This window comes from Pseudophryne corroboree, chromosome 3 (genome assembly GCF_028390025.1).
Source record: "Pseudophryne corroboree isolate aPseCor3 chromosome 3, aPseCor3.hap2, whole genome shotgun sequence".
NCBI classification, from domain to species: domain Eukaryota; kingdom Metazoa; phylum Chordata; class Amphibia; order Anura; family Myobatrachidae; genus Pseudophryne; species Pseudophryne corroboree.
In genome coordinates, this window is record NC_086446.1 from 381,942,778 (window position 1) to 381,960,183 (window position 17,406).

The 17,406-nt window shown below is 49.5% G+C and overlaps 1 protein-coding gene across 1 annotated transcript in view; it reads right to left on the bottom strand.

The window, feature by feature from the left end:
- Positions 1-17,406, bottom strand: part of PSMD11 (proteasome 26S subunit, non-ATPase 11) — a 75,662-nt gene that overhangs the window by 55,986 nt on the left and 2,270 nt on the right. Inside the window, exon 3 of the mRNA XM_063960001.1 lies at positions 8,208-8,332. Within this exon, the coding sequence (XP_063816071.1) occupies positions 8,208-8,332 (125 nt within the window). The remainder of the gene's footprint in view (positions 1-8,207; positions 8,333-17,406) is intronic.

Consider the following 17,406-nt stretch of genomic DNA (forward strand, 5'->3'; position numbering starts at 1 on the left):
TCCAGTAGCCTAAGAAGCCCAAGCTAGCTGCAAGCAGGTAGGTTCGCTTCTTCTCCCCTCAGTCCCTCGTAGCAGTGAGTCTGTTGCCAGCAGATCTCACTGAAAATAAAAAACCTAATTATACTTTCTTTTCTAGAAGCTCAGGAGAGCCCCTAGTGTGCATCCAGCTCGGCCGGGGACAAAATTCTAACTGAGGTCTGGAGGAGGGGCATAGAGGGAGGAGCCAGTGCACACCAGGTAGTCCTAAATCTTTCTTAGTTGTGCCCAGTCTCCTGCAGAGCCGCTATTCCCCATGGTCCTTACGGAGTTCCCAGCATCCACTAGGACGTCAGAGAAAAGAAGTGATAAGTCAAGGTGATAACGCACCAGCCAGTTAGCTGTCATTTTTCAAATCGGTAATGATTGGCTGGTGCGTTATCACCTTGCGTTTATCACTGCTTTATCACTTCTCCAGGTTAATAATCTGCCCCTTTAAGTGTTATGTCAGCCAATGCATCTTAGATGTGTGTTGGGAATGCTTCACCAAACACAAAGAGTTCTTCTTTTTCTTTATTACTGAGAAAGGTATATGCAGACAATCTCACCCAATGCATAAAGTGCAGAGAACCAGACTTATCAAGCCTTGGAGAGTGATAAATTGCATGGTGATAAAGTACAAACCAATCAGCTCCTAACTGCCATGTTACAGGCTGTGTTTGAAAAATGACAGTTAAGAGCTGATTGGCTGGTACTTTATCACCATGCAATTTATCACTCTAAAAGGCTTGATAAATCTGGGCCAGAGTGCTCTAGGTACCAAAGCCTTCAAACATTTCTCAAGGCAGGGAATTCAAAGAAGGTTCTAATCCAAAGGGGACACCCAATGTGGTTAGGACACCCAGCACGTCAAGCTTTCATGCTACTGGTGCTCTGCGCAAGCGCAACGGAAAATAATTATCGGAAGACCACAACTCAACCTGTGATTATATAATTATAAGTCAAAACATAGCATTGCTTTATGACACACACACCCCTCCTCCCTCTCCCCCCCCCGGAATTATAAGACTTGTTACTATACTGACATATTCCAGTTTATTATGTTCTCTTTTATATCTCATTGTCACCTTTCAATAAACGTTATATTTAAAATAAAAAAAAAGAATATTGCACGGTTCTAAAACATATGACATTGTCCTAATGCCGTCTAGAATTCGGATTCCCTGTATGTATCTTTTGGAAGTAAAGCAGAATTTTGGATTATTTAAAAAATGTATGCAACATTAAAATATATGGATCATTTTAAAGGACAATAATAAATACACAAAACCGTATCTGTTTTACAAAAATAACCACTATCATTTCGAGAACTATTGGAAAGATACATTCCAGCACAGCGATACAAGATAATGGTTATGGGGTATATTCAAGTGGGATCAGTACTAAATGCCGCCGGTCGGAATCCCGGCGGTCGAAATACCGACGCCGGAATCCCGACCACACAATCCCGACAGGGGTGGTGAGCGGAACGCAGCCCCTTGCGGGCTCGCTTCGCTCGCCACACTGCGGGCACGGTGCCTCGCTACGCTCGGCACACTATTATATTCTCCCTCTATGGGTGTCGTGGACACCCACGGAGGGAGAATATGTCGGGATTGTGGCGGTCGGGATTCCGGCGTCAGTATTTCGACCGCCGGGATTCCGTCCGGCGGCATCTTGACCGCATCCCATTCAATTAGGGTCGAAAGCTGCCGTCTGTCGAAAAGACGGTAGTTTTCGACTTTTTAAGGTCGAAACGTGATTCGACCTATTCAGTCCCCGCTATTTTTATTCGACAAGTCGGGGAATTCGACTTGTCGAATAGTACGTGAATCGGCGGTATAGCTGCCGATTCACGTACTTTTGAGGGAAATGGGGCCAAATTCGACAGGATTTGGCCCCGTTTCCGACCATCTCAGTCAGATATAAAAAAATGTGGGCCTGAGATGAGGGACCTTATAGGAGGAGAGGGGGGAGAGCCGCGGGCAAACAAGGGAGAGCAACGCTACAGATAGGAGCTGCCGAAGGATGTGTCACGGCCGCGTCCACCCGGCTCCAGCAAGTGAGGTCACGCTTGCTGGAGCCAGGTGTACACTGCCGTGAGGTCTGGCGGCTGTGAGACATGCTTCTTCAGCGGTGCTGTAGAACTGCTCTCCTCCGTCTGCCCACGGCTGTCCCCGCTAGTCTCCCCCCTCTCCTCTGCTCACAGGTCTCAACTCAATTCGACTTTTTTTTAAAGTCGAATTGAGATGGGATTGAATAGGGGTTGTCGGATCCATCCCGACAAATGCATGTCGGAATGGATCCGACCCTAATTGAATATACCCCTATATCTGCAAACTAAACCCTTTGGAATACTAATAAAACCTCTATTTAAAAATTAAGAATGATCACAAATTATCCCACGATTCTGAGGTCTTATAACTCACTCACTTAAGTGTAATAATAAGATTTTACTCACCGCTAAATCTATTTCTCATAGTCCGTAGTGGATGCTGGGAACTCCGTAAGGACCATGGGGAATAGCGGCTCCGCAGGAGACTGGGCACAACTAAAGAAAGCTTTAGGACTACCTGGTGTGCACTGGCTCCTCCCACTATGACCCTCCTCCAGACCTCAGTTAGGATACTGTGCCCGGAAGAGCTGACACAATAAGGAAGGATTTTGAATCCCGGGTAAGGCTCATACCAGCCACACCAATCACACCGTATAACTCGTGATATTATACCCAGTTAACAGTATGAAATATAACTGAGCCTCAGTAACAGATGGCTCATAACAATAACCCTTTAGTTAGGCAATAACTATATACAAGTATTGCAGACAATCCGCACTTGGGACAGGCGCCCAGCATCCACTACGGACTACGAGAAATAGATTTACCGGTGAGTAAAATCTTATTTTCTCTGACGTCCTAGTGGATGCTGGGAACTCCGTAAGGACCATGGGGATTATACCAAAGCTCCCAAACGGAAGGGAGAGTGCGGATGACTCTGCAGCACAGAATGAGCAAACTCAAGGTCCTCCTCAGCCAGGGTATCAAACTTGTAGACTTTTGCAAAAATGTTTGAACCCGACCAAGTAACAGCTCGGCAAAGTTGTAAAGCCGAGACCCCTCGGGCAGCCGCCCAAGAAGAGCCCACTTTCCTCGTGGAATGGGCTTTTACAGATTTAGGGTGCGGCAGTCCAGCCGCAGAATGTGCAAGTTGAATCGTGCTATAGATCCAGCGAGCAATAGTCTGCTTAGAAGCAGGAGCACCCAGCTTGTTGGGTGCATACAGGATAAATAGCGAGTCAGTTTTCCTGACTCCAGCCGTCCTGGAAACATATTTTCAGGGCCCTGACTACGTCCAGTAACTTGGAGTCCTCCAAGTCCCACGTAGTCGCAGGCACCACAATAGGTTGGTTCACATGAAAAGCTGATACCACCTTAGGAAGGAATTGGGAACGAGTCCTCAATTCCGCCCTATCCATATAAAAATCAGATAAGGGCTTTTGCATGACAAAACCGCCAATTCTGATACACGCCTGGCCGACGCCAAGGCCAACAGCATGACCACTTTCCACGTGAGGTATTTTAGCTCTACGGATTTAAGTGGCTCAACCCAATGCGACTTCAGGAAATCCAACACCACGTTGAGATCCCACGGTGCCACTAGAGGCACAAACGGGGGCTGAATATGCAGCACTCCCTTAACAAAAGTCTGAACTTCAGGCAGTGAAGCCAGTTCTTTTTGGAAGAAAATGTACAGAGCCGAAATCTGGACCTTAATGGAACCCAATTTTAGGCCCGTTGTCACTCCTGACTGTAGGAAGTGCAGAAATCGACCCAGTTGAAATTCCTCCATTGGGGCCTTCCTGGCCTCACACCAAGCAACATATTTTTGCCATATGCGGTGTTTTTCGATCACATCTTTCCTAGCCTCAATCAGCGTAGGAATGACTTCCTCCGGAATGCCTTTTTCCTTTAGGAGCCGGTGTTCAACCGCCATGCCGTCAAACACAGCCGTGGTTAGTCTTGGAACAGGCAGGGCCCCTGCTGCAGCAGGTCCTGTCTGAACGGCAGAGGCCATGGGTCCTCTGAGATCATTTCTTGAAGTTCTGGGTACCAAGCTCTTCTTGGCCAATCCGGAACCAAGAGTATAGTTCTTACTCCTCTCCGTCTTAGTATTCTCAGTACCTTGGGTATGAGAGGCAAAGGAAGGAACACATACACCGACTGGTACACCCACGGTGTTACCAGAGCGTCCACAGCTATCGCCTGAGGGTCCCTTGACCTGGCGCAATATTTTTTTTAGCTTTTTGTTGAGGCAGGACGCCATCATGTCCACCTGTGGCCTTTCCCAATGGTGTACAATCATTTTGAAGACTTCTGGATGAAGTCCCCACTCTCCCGGGTGGAGGTCGTACCTGCTGAGAAAGTCTGCTTCCCAGTTGTCCACTCCGGGAATGAACACTGCTGACAGTGCTAACACACGATTTTCCGCCCATCGGAAAATCCTTGTGGCTTCTGCCATCACTATCCTGCTTCTTGTGCCGCCCTGCTGGTTTACATGGGCGACCGCCGTGATGTTGTCTGACTGGATCAGCACCGGCTGGTGTTGAAGCAGGGGTCTAGCATGACTTAGGGCATTGTGAATGGCCCTTAGTCCCAGAATATTTATGTGTAGGGAAGTCTCCTGACTTGACCATAGTCCTTGGAAGTTTCTTCCCTGTGTGACTGCCCCCCCAGCCTCGAAGGCTGGCATCCGTGGTCACCAGGACCCAGTCCTGTATGCCGAATATGCGGCCCTCTAGAAGATGAGCACTCTGCAGCCACCACAACAGCGACACCCTGGCCCTTGGGGACAGGGTTATCAGCCGATGCATCTGAAGATGCGACCCGGACCACTTGTCCAACAGATCCCACTGGAAGATCCTTGCATGGAACCTGCCGAATGGAATTTCTTCGTAAGAAGCTACCGTCTTTCCCAGGACTCGCGTGCATTGATGCACCGACACCTGTATTTGTATTAGGAGGTCTCTGACTAGAGATGACAACTCCTTGGCCTTCTCCTCCGGGAGAAACCCTTTTTCCTGTTCTGTGTCCAGAACCACACCCAGGAACAGTAGACGCGTCGTAGGAACCAGCTGCGACTTTGGACTATTCAGAATCCAGCCGTGCTGTTGTAGCACTTCCCGAGATAGTGCTACTCCGACGAACAACTGCTCCCTGGACCTCGCCTTTATAAGGAGATTGTCCAAGTACGGGATAATTAGAACTCCCTTTATTTTTTTGAAGGAGTATCATCATTTCGGCCATTACCTTGGTAAATACCCTCGGTGCCGGGGACAGACCAACGGCAACGTCTGGAATTGGTAATGACAGTCCTGTACCACAATTTTGAGGTACTCCTGGTGAGGAGGGTAAATGGGGACACGCAGGTAAGCATCCTTGATGTCCAGTGATACCATGTAATCCCCTTCGTCCAGGCTTGCAATAACCGCCCTGAGCGATTCCATTTTGAACTTGAACCTTCGTATATAAGTGTTCAAGGATTTCAATTTTAGAATGGGTCTCACCGAACCGTCTGGTTTCGGTACCACCAACATTGTGGAATAGTAACCCCGGCTTTGTTGAAGGAGGGGTACCTTGATTATCACCTGCTGGAAGTACAGCTTGTGAATTGCCACCAGTACTACCTCTCCTCGAGGGCAGCCGGCAAGGCTGATTTGAGGTAACGGCGAGGGGGAGTCGCCTCGAACTCCAGCTTGTATCCCTGTGATACTACTTGCAGAACCCAGGGATCCACCTGTGAGCGAGCCCACTGGTCGCTGAAGTTCCCGAGACGCACCCCCACCGCACCTGGCTCCACCTGTGGAGCCCCAGCGTCATGCGGTGGACTCAGAGGAAGCGGGGGAAGATTTTTGATCCTGGGAACTGGCTGTCTGGTGCAGCTTTTTCCCTCTTCCCTTGTCTCTGTGCAGAAAGGAAGCGCCTTTGACCCGCTTGCTTTTCTGAAGCAGAAAGGACTGTACCTTATAATACGGTGCTTTCTTAGGCTGTGAGGAAACTTGAGGTAAATTTTTTCCTTCCCAGCTGTTGCTGTGGATATGAGGTCCCAGAGACCATCCCCAATCAATTCCTCACCCTTATAAGGCAGAATCTTCATGTGCCTTCTAAAGTCAGCATCGCCTGTCCACTGCCGGGTCCCTAATACCCTCCTGGCAGAATGGACATTGCATTAATTCTGGATGCCAGCCGGCAAATATCCCTCTGTGCATCCCTCATATATAAGACGACGTCTTTAATATGCTCTATGGTTAGCAAATAGTATCCCTGGCCTAACAGGGTAATAGACCACGCTGCAGCAGCACTATCCATGCTGAGGCAATTGCAGGTCTCAGTATAGTACCTGAGTGTGTATATACAGACTTCAGGATAGCCTCCTGCTTTTTATCAGCAGGCTCCTTCAAAGTGGCCGTATTCTAAGACGGCAGTGCCACCTTTTTTGACAAACGTGTGAGCGCCTTATCCACCCTAGGGGATATCTCCCAACGTGACCTATCCTCAGGCGGGAAAGGGTACGCCATCAGTAACTTTTTAGAAATTACTAGTTTCTTATCGGGGGAACCCACGCTTCTTCACACACTTCATTCACTCATCTGATGGGGGAACAAAACACTGTCTGCTTTTTCTCCCCAAACATAAAACCCCTTTTTTGGTACCTGGGTTAATGTCAGAAATGTGTAACACATTTTTCATTGCCGAGATCATGCAACGGATGTTCCTAGTGGATTGTGTATATGTCTCAACCTCGTCGACGCTGGAGTCAGACTCCGTGTCGACATCTGTGTCAGCCATCTGAGGTAGCGGGCGTTTTTGAGCCCCTGATGGCCTTTGAGACGCCTGGGCAGGCGCGGGTTGAGAAGCCGGCTGTCCCATAGCTGTTACGTCATCCAGCCTTTTATGTAAGGAATTGACACTGTCGGTTAATACCTTCCACCCATCCATCCACTCTGGTGTCGGCCCCACAGGGGGCGACATCACATTTATCGGCATCTGCTCCGCCTCCACATAAGCCTCCTCATCAACCATGTCGAAACAGCCGTACCGACACACCGCACACACACAGGGAATGCTCTGACTGAGGACAGGACCCCACAAAGTCCTTTGGGGAGACAGAGAGAGAGTATGCCAGCACACACCAGAGCGCTATATAATGCAGGGATTCACACTACCCACAGTGATTTTTCCTTATAGCTGCTATTATACACAGATTTGCGCCTAAATTTAGTGCCCCCCCCTCTCTTTTTAACCCTTTGAGCCTGAAAACTACAGGGGAGAGCCTGGGGAGCTGTCTTCCAGCTGCACTGTGAAGAGAAAATGGCGCCAGTGTGCTGAGGGAGATAGCCCCGCCCCTTTTTCGGCTGACTTTTCTCCCGCTTTTTTTTATGGATTCTGGCAGGGGTATTTATCACATATATAGCCTCTGGGACTATATATTGTGATTTTTTGCCAGCCAAGGTATGAATATTGCTGCTCAGGGCGTCCCCCCCCAGCGCCCTGCACTCATCAGTGACCGGAGTGTGAGGTGTGCATGAGGAGCAATGGCGCACAGCTGCAGTGCTGTGCGCTACCTTGTTGAAGACCGAAGTCTTCTGCCGCCGATTTCCAGGACCATCTTCATGCTTCTGGCTCTGTAAGGGGGACGGCGGCGCGGCTCCGGGACCGGACTATCGAGGTCGGGTCCTGTGTTCGATCCCTCTGGAGCTAATGGTGTCCAGTAGCCTAAGAAGCCCAAACTATCTCCAGTCAGGTAGGTTCGCTTCTTCTCCCCTTAGTCCCTCGTAGCAGTGAGTCTGTTGCCAGCAGATCTCACTGAAAATAAAAAACCTAAAATATACTTTCTTTTCTAGGAGCTCAGGAGAGCCCCTAGTGTGCATCCAGCTCAGCCGGGCACAAGATTCTAACTGAGGTCTGGAGGAGGGTCATAGTGGGAGGAGCCAGTGCACACCAGGTAGTCCTAAAGCTTTCTTTAGTTGTGCCCAGTCTCCTGCGGAGCCGCTATTCCCCATGGTCCTTACGGAGTTCCCAGCATCCACTAGGACGTCAGAGAAAAAAGCCTATCACCTACATAACAGCGGAGATTGCTACGTCTAGACTGCCTTTTACTTTGTGTGGGAGACCATAATGCCTACTACTGTCTCACCTCCTGTCCAGTTGCTGCCTCCATGTCTAAGAATAGGTCAAGCAGGGATCGTACGAGTCTGGCTGCTTTTGCCTTACTGATGGCATTCAGGAATGGACGTACATATTTCAGGAGTCCGCCAAGCTCTACAACAAAAACACAGGACAGAAGCATGTGAGATAGACACTAGTGAATACAAATAAAAATGGACAAGGCCAAATATAAAAATGTAAATTGTACTAGAAAAAAAATAAAAAAAATAAAAAAAATAAGAATTTACTCACCGGTAATTCTATTTCTCGTAGTCCGTAGTGGATGCTGGGAACTCCGTAAGGACCATGAAGAATAAAGGGCTCCGAAGGAGGCTGGGCACTCTAGAAAGATTTAGGACTACCTGGTGTGCACTGGCTCCTCCCACTATGACCCTCCTCCAAGCCTCAGTTAGGACACCGTGCCCGGACGAGCAGACATAATAAGGAAGGATTTAGAATCCCAGGTAAGACTCTTACCAGCCACACCAATCACACCGTACAACTCGTGATACTATATCCAGTTTGACAGTATGAAAACAACTGAGCCTCTCAACAGATGGCTCAACAATAACCCTTTAGTTAACAATAACTATTTACAAGTATTGCAGACAATCCGCACTTGGGATGGGCGCCCAGCATCCACTACGGACTACGAGAAATAGAATTACCGGTGAGTAAATTCTTATTTTCTCTAACGTCCTAGTGGATGCTGGGAACTCCGTAAGGACCATGGGGATTATACCAAAGCTCCCAAACGGGCGGGAGAGTGCGGATGACTCTGTAGCACCGAATGAGAGAACTCCAGGTCCTCCTCAGCCAGGGTATCAAATTTGTAGAATTTTGCAAACGTGTTTGCCCCTGACCAAGTAGCTGCTCGGCAAAGTTGTAAAGCCGAGACCCCTCGGGCAGCCGCCCAAGATGAGCCCACCTTCCTTGTGGAATGGGCATTTACAGATTTTGGCTGTGGCATGCCTGCCACAGAATGTGCAAGCTGTATTGTACTACAAATCCAGCGAGCAATAGACTGCTTAGAAGCAGGAGCACCCAGCTTGTTGGGTGCATACAGGATAAACAGCGAGTCAGATTTTCTGACTCCAGCCGTCCTGGAAACATATTTTCAGGGCCCTGACAACGTCTAGCAACTTGGAGTCTTCCAAGTCCTTAGTAGCCGCAGGCACCACAATAGGCTGGTTCAGGTGAAACGCTGACACCACCTTAGGGAGAAACTGGGGACGAGTCCTCAATTCTGCCCTATCCATATGGAAAATCAGATAAGGGCTTTTACATGATAAAGCCGCCAATTCTGACACTCGCCTGGCTGAAGCCAAGGCCAATAACATGACCACTTTCCACGTGAGATATTTCAGATCCACGGTTTTTAGTGGCTCAAACCAATGTGATTTTAAGAAACTCAACATCACGTTGAGATCCCAAGGTGCCACAGGAGGCACAAATGGGGGCTGAATATGCAGCACTCCTTTCACAAATGTCTGAACTTCAGGTACTGAAGCTAGTTCTTTTTGAAAGAAAATCGACAGAGCCGAGATCTGTACTTTAATGGAGCCTAGTTTTAGGCCCATATTCACTCCTGCTTGCAGGAAATGCAGAAATCGACCTAGTTGAAATTCCTCTGTTGGGCCCTTTTTGGCCTCGCACCATGCAACATATTTCTGCCATATGCGGTGATAATGCTTTGCCGTAACATCTTTCCTGGCCTTAATAAGCGTAGGAATGACTTCTTCCGGAATACCCTTTTCCTTTAGGATCCGGTGTTCAACCGCCATGCCGTCAAACGCAGCCGCGGTAAGTCTTGGAACAGACAGGGCCCCTGTTGTAGCAGGTCCTGTCTGAGCGGTAGAGGCCACGGGTCCTCTGAGAGCATTCTTCTGAAGTTCCGGGTACCACGCTCGTCTTGGCCAATCCGGAACCACGAGAATGGTGTTTACTCCTCGCTTTCTTATAATTCTCAATACCTTTGGTATGAGAGGCAGAGGAGGGAACACATAAACCGACTGGTACACCCACGGTGTTACTAGAGCGTCCACAGCTATCGCCTGAGGGTCCCTTGACCTGGCGCAATATCTTTTCAACTTTTTGTTGAGGCGGGACGCCATCATGTCCACCTGTGGTTTTTCCCAACGGTTTACCAGCATCTGGAAGACTTCTGGATGAAGTCCCCACTCTCCCGGGTGGAGGTCGTGTCTGCTGAGGAAGTCTGCTTCCCAGTTGTCCACTCCCGGAATGAACACTGCTGACAGTGCTAGTACATGATTCTCCGCCCATCTGAGAATTCTTGTGGCTTCCGCCATCGCCACCCTGCTTCTTGTGCCACCCTGTCGATTTACATGGGCGACTGCCGTGATGTTGTCTGACTGAATCAGCACCGGCTGGTGTAGGAGCAGGGATTTTGCTTGACTTAGGGCATTGTAGATGGCCCTTAATTCCAGAATATTTATGTGAAGGGAAGTCTCCTGACTCGACCATAGTCCTTGGAAGTTTCTTCCCTGTGTGACTGCCCCCCAGCCTCGAAGGCTGGCATCCGTGGTCACCAGGACCCAGTCCTGTATGCCGAACCTGCGGCCCTCTAGAAGATGGGCACTCTGCAGCCACCACAGTAGCGACACCCTGGTTCTTGGAGACAGGGTTATCAAGCGATGCATCTGAAGATGCGATCCGGACCACTGGTCCAACAGGTCCCACTGAAAGATTCTGGCATGGAACCTGCCGAAGGGAATTGCTTCGTAAGAAGCCACCATCTTTCCCAGGACCCGCGTGCAGCGATGCACTGATACCTGTTTTGGTTTCAGGAGGTCTCTGACTAGAGATGACAACTCCCTGGCTTTCTCCTCCTTTTTCTGGACTGTATCCAGAATCATACCCAGGAACAGTAGCCGTGTCGTCGGAACCAACTGTGACTTTGGGATATTCAGAATCCAGCCGTGCTGGTGCAGCACCTCCTGAGATAGTGCTACTCCCACCAACAACTGTTCCTTGGACCTCGCTTTTATTTGGAGATCGTCCAAGTACGGGATAATTAAAACTCCCTTTCTTCGAAGGAGTATCATAATTTCCGCCATAACCTTGGTAAATACCCTCGGTGCCGTGGACAGTCCACACGGCAGCGTTTGGAATTGGTAATGGCAATCCTGTACCACAAATCTGAGGTACTCCTGGTGAGGATGGTAAATGGGGACATGCAAGTAAGCATCCTTGATGTCCAGGGATACCATGTAATCCCCCTCGTCCAGGCTTGCAATAACCGCCCTGAGCGATTCCATCTTGAACTTGAATTTCTTTATGTATGTGTTCAAGGATTTCAAATTTAGAATGGGTCTCACCGAACCGTCCGGTTTCGGTACCACAAATAGTGTGGAATAATAACCCCGGCCTTGTTGAAGTAGGGGTACCTTGATTATCACCTGCTGAGAATACAGCTTGTGAATTGCCGTTAGCACCGCCTCCCTGTCTGAGGGAGCAATTGGCAAGGCAGATTTTAGGAACCGGTGGGGTGGGGACGCCTCGAATTCCAGCTTGTACCCCTGAGATACTATTTGCAGGATCCAGGGATCCACCTGTGAGCGAACCCACTGATAGCTGAAATTTTTGAGGCGACCCCCCACCGTACCTGGCTCCGCCTGTGGAGCCCCACCGTCATGCGGCGGACTTGGAAGAAGAAGCGGGGGAGGACTTTTGCTCCTGGGAACCTGCTGTTTGTTGCAGCCTTTTTCCCCTACCTCTGCCTCTAGACAGAAAAGACCCGCCTTTTCCACGCCTGTTTTTCTGGGTCCGAAAGGACTGAACCTGATAAAACGGCGCCTTCTTAGGCTGTGAGGGGACATGGGGTAAAAATGCTGACTTCCCAGACGTTGCTGTGGAAACTAGGTCCGAGAGACCATCCCCAAATAATTCCTCACCCTTATAAGGCAACACTTCCATGTGCTTTTTAGAATCTGCATCTCCTGTCCACTGGCGAGTCCATAAGCCTCTCCTAGCAGAAATGGACAATGCACTTACTTTAGATGCCAGTCGGCAGATTTCCCTCTGTGCATCTCTCATATATAAGACTGAATCTTTTATATGGTCTATGGTTAACAGGATCGTGTCTCTGTCTAATGTGTCAATATTTTCTGACAGTTTATCTGACCAAGCAGCGGCAGCACTGCACATCCAAGCTGACGCAATAGCTGGCCTAAGTATAATGCCTGTGTGTGTGTATACAGACTTCAGTATCGCCTCCTGCTTTCTATCAGCAGGTTCCTTGAGGGCGGCCGTATCCTGAGACGGTAGTGCCACCTTTTTAGACAAACGTGTGAGCGCTTTATCCACTCTAGGGGGTGTTTCCCAACGTGACCTATCCTCTGGCGGGAAAGGGAACGCCATTAGTACCTTCTTAGGAATTACCAATTTTTTATCAGGGAAAGCCCACGCTTCTTCACACACTTCATTTAATTCATCTGATGGGGGAAAAACTACGGGTAGTTTTTTCTCTCCAAACATAATACCCTTTTTAGTGGTACCAGTAGTTATATCAGAAATGTTTAACACCTCTTTCATTGCCTCAATCATACAGTGAATGGCCTTAGTGGGCATCAGGTTTGACTCGTCGTCGTCGACACTAGCGTCAGTATCAGTGTCGACATCTGGGTCTGCTTGTGGTAGCGGGCGTTTTAAAGCCCCTGACGACCCCTGGGACGCCTGGGCAGGCACGAGCTGAGAAGACGACTGTCCCACATTTGGCATGTCGTCGATTTTCTTATATAGGGAGTCTATACGTGCACTCATTACTTTCCATAAGCCCATCCACTCAGGTGTCTGCCCCGCAGGGGGTGACATCCCTTCTAAAGGCATCTGCTCCGCCTCCACATCATTATCCTCATCAAACATGTCGACACAGCCGTACCGACACACCGCACACACACAAGGAATGCTCCGAATGAGGACAGGACCCACAAAAGCCCTTTGGGGGGACAGAGTGAGAGTATGCCAGCACACACCAGAGCGCTATATAATGCAGGGACTAACTGAGTTATGTCCCCTATAGCTGCTTTTTTATATTATATATGTAATGCGCCCAAATTTAGTGCCCCCCCTCTCTGTTTTTACCCTGTTCTGAAGTGTAGACTGCAGGGGAGAGCCAGGGAGCTTCCTTCCAGCGGATCTGTGAAGGAGAAATGGCGCCAGTGTGTCTGAGGGAGATAGCTCCGCCCCTTTTCCGCGGCCTATTCTCCCGCTTTTTTCTGGATTCTGGCAGGGGTATTTACCACATATATAGCCTCTAGGGCTATATATTGTGGTATTTTTGCCAGCCAAGGTGTTTTTATTGCAGCTCAGGGCGCCCCCCCCCAAGCGCCCTGCACCCTCAGTGACCGGAGTGTGAAGTGTGCATGAGGAGCAATGGCGCACAGCTGCAGTGCTGTGCGCTACCTTGGTGAAGACTGATGTCTTCTGCCGCCGTTTTTCCGGACCTCTTCTTGCTTCTGGCTCTGTAAGGGGGACGGCGGCGCGGCTCCGGGACCGAACACCAAGGACTGGGCCTGTGGTCGATCCCTCTGGAGCTAATGGTGTCCAGTAGCCTAAGAAGCCCAATCCGGCTGCAAGCAGGCGAGTTCGCTTCTTCTCCCCTTAGTCCCTCGCTGCAGTGAGCCTGTTGCCAGCAGGTCTCACTGAAAATAAAAAACCTAAAACTATACTTTCTTTCTAAGGGCTCAGGAGAGCCCCTAGTGTGCATCCAACCTCGGCCGGGCACGAAATCTAACTGAGGCTTGGAGGAGGGTCATAGTGGGAGGAGCCAGTGCACACCAGGTAGTCCTAAATCTTTCTAGAGTGCCCAGCCTCCTTCGGAGCCCGCTATTCCCCATGGTCCTTACGGAGTTCCCAGCATCCACTAGGACGTTAGAGAAATAAGTATAAAGTCAATTCAACATTCTAGAGGGGGTTTTAAAATCATCTTCCCCACACAAAGGTGATACTCCATAAAGGAATTGAGTGTACTGTTGAGGCTACTGCTCTATACTTCAGTTCCCCGACATAAAAGGGAAGCTCTCATAGATGCTGCATCATACAGCATGGAATAGGCCACACATTAGTTTAAGATGCAGCAGGCCCTGCACTTTGGGTTCTCCTTTGCAAATAACCATTTACAGCAGGGGTCTTAAAGTCTATTTAGCCAAGTGTGGGTGCTGGAAACTCATTTGTTAAAACCTTTGTTTAGAGAGTGGAAGCTTCAAAGCTTCTAAAAAGTGGACTAGTGGACAACTCGCCCATAGAAACCAATCAGCTTCTAGTTAGCATGTATGAAGTACATTCTATTAAGATAGGTGTAGGCTAATTGGTTGCTATGGGCAGCCTCTTCACTTGTCTACTCTTTAGAAGTTTTGATACTTCTACCCCAATGTGACGGACCGTTAAAGCATAGTTGCTTTGCAAAAATGTGCTGTATTCAGATACAGAAGCAGGGCCAAAGGTTCCACAGTAATTGAGCTGTCCGTGATCTCAACTTTCTGACCTGTTTCTGTAGTGCAGTGCAGGGGAGAGTCCTCGGAGCCTTCCTCGCAGCGGAGCTGTGCAGGAAAATGGCGCTGTGTGCTGAGGAGATAGGCCCCGCCCCCTATTTCGGCGGGCTCTTCTCCCGGTGTTTGTGAGACCTGGCAGGGGTTAAATACATCCATATAGCCCCAGGGGCTATATGTGATGTATTTTTAGCCAGAACAAGGTATTATCATTGCTGCCCAGGGCGCCCCCCCCCAGCGCCCTGCACCCTCAGTGACCGCTGGTGTGAAGTGTGCTGACAACAATGGCGCACAGCTGCAGTGCTGTGCGCTACCTCATGAAGACTGAAAAGTCTTCTGCCGCCGGTTTCTGGACCTCTTCACTTTTCGGCATCTGCAAGGGGGTCGGCGGCGCGGCTCCGGGACCGGACTCCATGGCTGGGCCTGTGTTCGATCCCTCTGGAGCTAATGGTGTCCAGTAGCCAAAGAAGCCAATCCATCCTGCACGCAGGTGAGTTCACTTCTTCTCCCCTAAGTCCCTCGTTGCAGTGAGCCTGTTGCCAGCAGGACTCACTGAAAATAAAAAACCTAATAACTTTTTCTAAGCAGCTCTTTAGGAGAGCCACCTAGATTGCACCCTGCTCGGACGGGCACAAAAACCTAACTGAGGCTTGGAGGAGGGTCATAGGGGGAGGAGCCAGTGCACACCACCTAGTCCTAAAGCTTTTATTTTTGTGCCCTGTCTCCTGCGGAGCCGCTAATCCCCATGGTCCTGACGGAGTCCCAGCATCCACTAGGACGTCAGAGAAATACCATTTGGTGGGCCTAATTCAGACCAGACCCTTGCAAGGCTATGCTCAGCCACCCTGACATGCGGGGGGGGGATGCCCAGCACAGGGCTATCCGCCCAGCATGTCTGGCCCTCCCCCCGCCGGCGATGATTTTGTATCCGGGGAGTAGCTCCCTACCAGCACAGCTCCTGCGCGCTGGCAGGGAGCTATCCATCGCTCTCTAGGGCGCAGCCGCTGCGACCTACCCCCTCCCTGCACGGTCCGGGCACGCCTTTCCGGACCGCGCCCCCAAAAAGGCGACAAAACGCCACCGGCCGCCCAGCGAACGCCTCTGCCTGTCAATCAGGCAGAGGCCATCGCTGGGCAGAGATGCTGATCGCATCTCTGGCATGCGCCGGCGCACTGTGGTGCCGGTGCAGACCCGACCTGATCGCCCGCTGTGCGAAAACGCACAGCAGCGATCAGGTCTGAATTAGGCCCTATATCTATTGATGACACAGGCGATGCAGCTCCATAATGATAAGGGAAGCAATACAAAACCGCAGTGGAGCGTCAGATTAACATTAAATAATATACAGGGTTACTACAAAAGACTATTTATATAAACCACAGAATTATTGATATAGCCAAAATAATTACATGGATATGCAGTATTTGTCTGTAATTGTCTATGACTAAGGCTGGGGCCACACATAGTGGCCAAGTGGGACCCGCTTAGCCGCAAGAAGACTGTATATGGGCGCCTATACATGCGCCCACACATGTGCGACAGCCCTGCCGCCGCCAGATCCAACCACAGCATGCTGCAGTTGGGCCGGATGACAGGACGATGGGATTTCAATGTGAACAAACATTTCAATGCATGTGTTCACAGAGTGTGGTTGTTCCATTGAAATCCCGTGTGTCACTGGCCGGATCCTGTTCTGCGGCATCCCGCAGAACAGGATCCGTGTAAACACAAAAAACCCCTCCCAGCCAAGCGGTTCCAGTTTAGCGGGACCCACTTGGTCGCTATGTGTGGCCCCAGCCAAGGGCCAGATTTACTAAGCCTTAAAAAGTGAGACAGTGGAGAGTGGTAAAGTGCCAGCCAATCAGCTCCTAACTGCCATGTGACAGGCCCTGTATGAAAAAGGACAGGAGCTGGTTGGTTGTAGTTTATCACTCTCAACTTTATCATTTTTCAAGGCTTAGTACATTTGGCCCTAAGCTACAAATGTTCTATATGTAAGCCTTTTGTCACACGACAGATATAAATGGTATCCGGACTCCAGGTCGACAACAAAAAGGTTGACACACCTTAGGTCGACGCCAATTGGTCGACACACCTTAGGTCGACATGGACAAAAGGTCGACATGAGTTTTTCACAATTTTTTTCTTTTTTGGAACCTTTTCATACTTAACGATCAACGTGGACTACGATTGGAACGGTAATCTGTGCCGAGCGAAGGCACCATGCCCGAAGCATGGCGAGCGAAGCGAGCCATGCGAGGGGACGCGGTGCACTAATTGGGGTTCCCGGTCACTCTACGAAGAAAACGACACCAAAAAAAACATTAAAAAAACTCATGTCGACCTTTTTCCATGTCGACCTAAGGTGTGTCGACCTTTTTGTTGTCGACCTGGCGTCCCAGACCCGATATAAATACAATAATCCAATTTGACAACACTTGCAACAGCTGCCTGTGATATGCTGCTTCAGATTGTTTACATTTACAGAAAGTGGAGGAACAAGAAAGAAAAATCACAGCTGGAATGAAAGCTACTGTGGCTGTTCGTAACATCAGCATCGCGCAAGTGGGAGTTGCATCACGTAAGCAAAATGGCTGCTACTCTGGTAGAGAAAACGTTTTGTGTGCTAGAATTAGCGAAAATAGACTGTTACTGTTGTACAGCAGCATTTTAGAACAC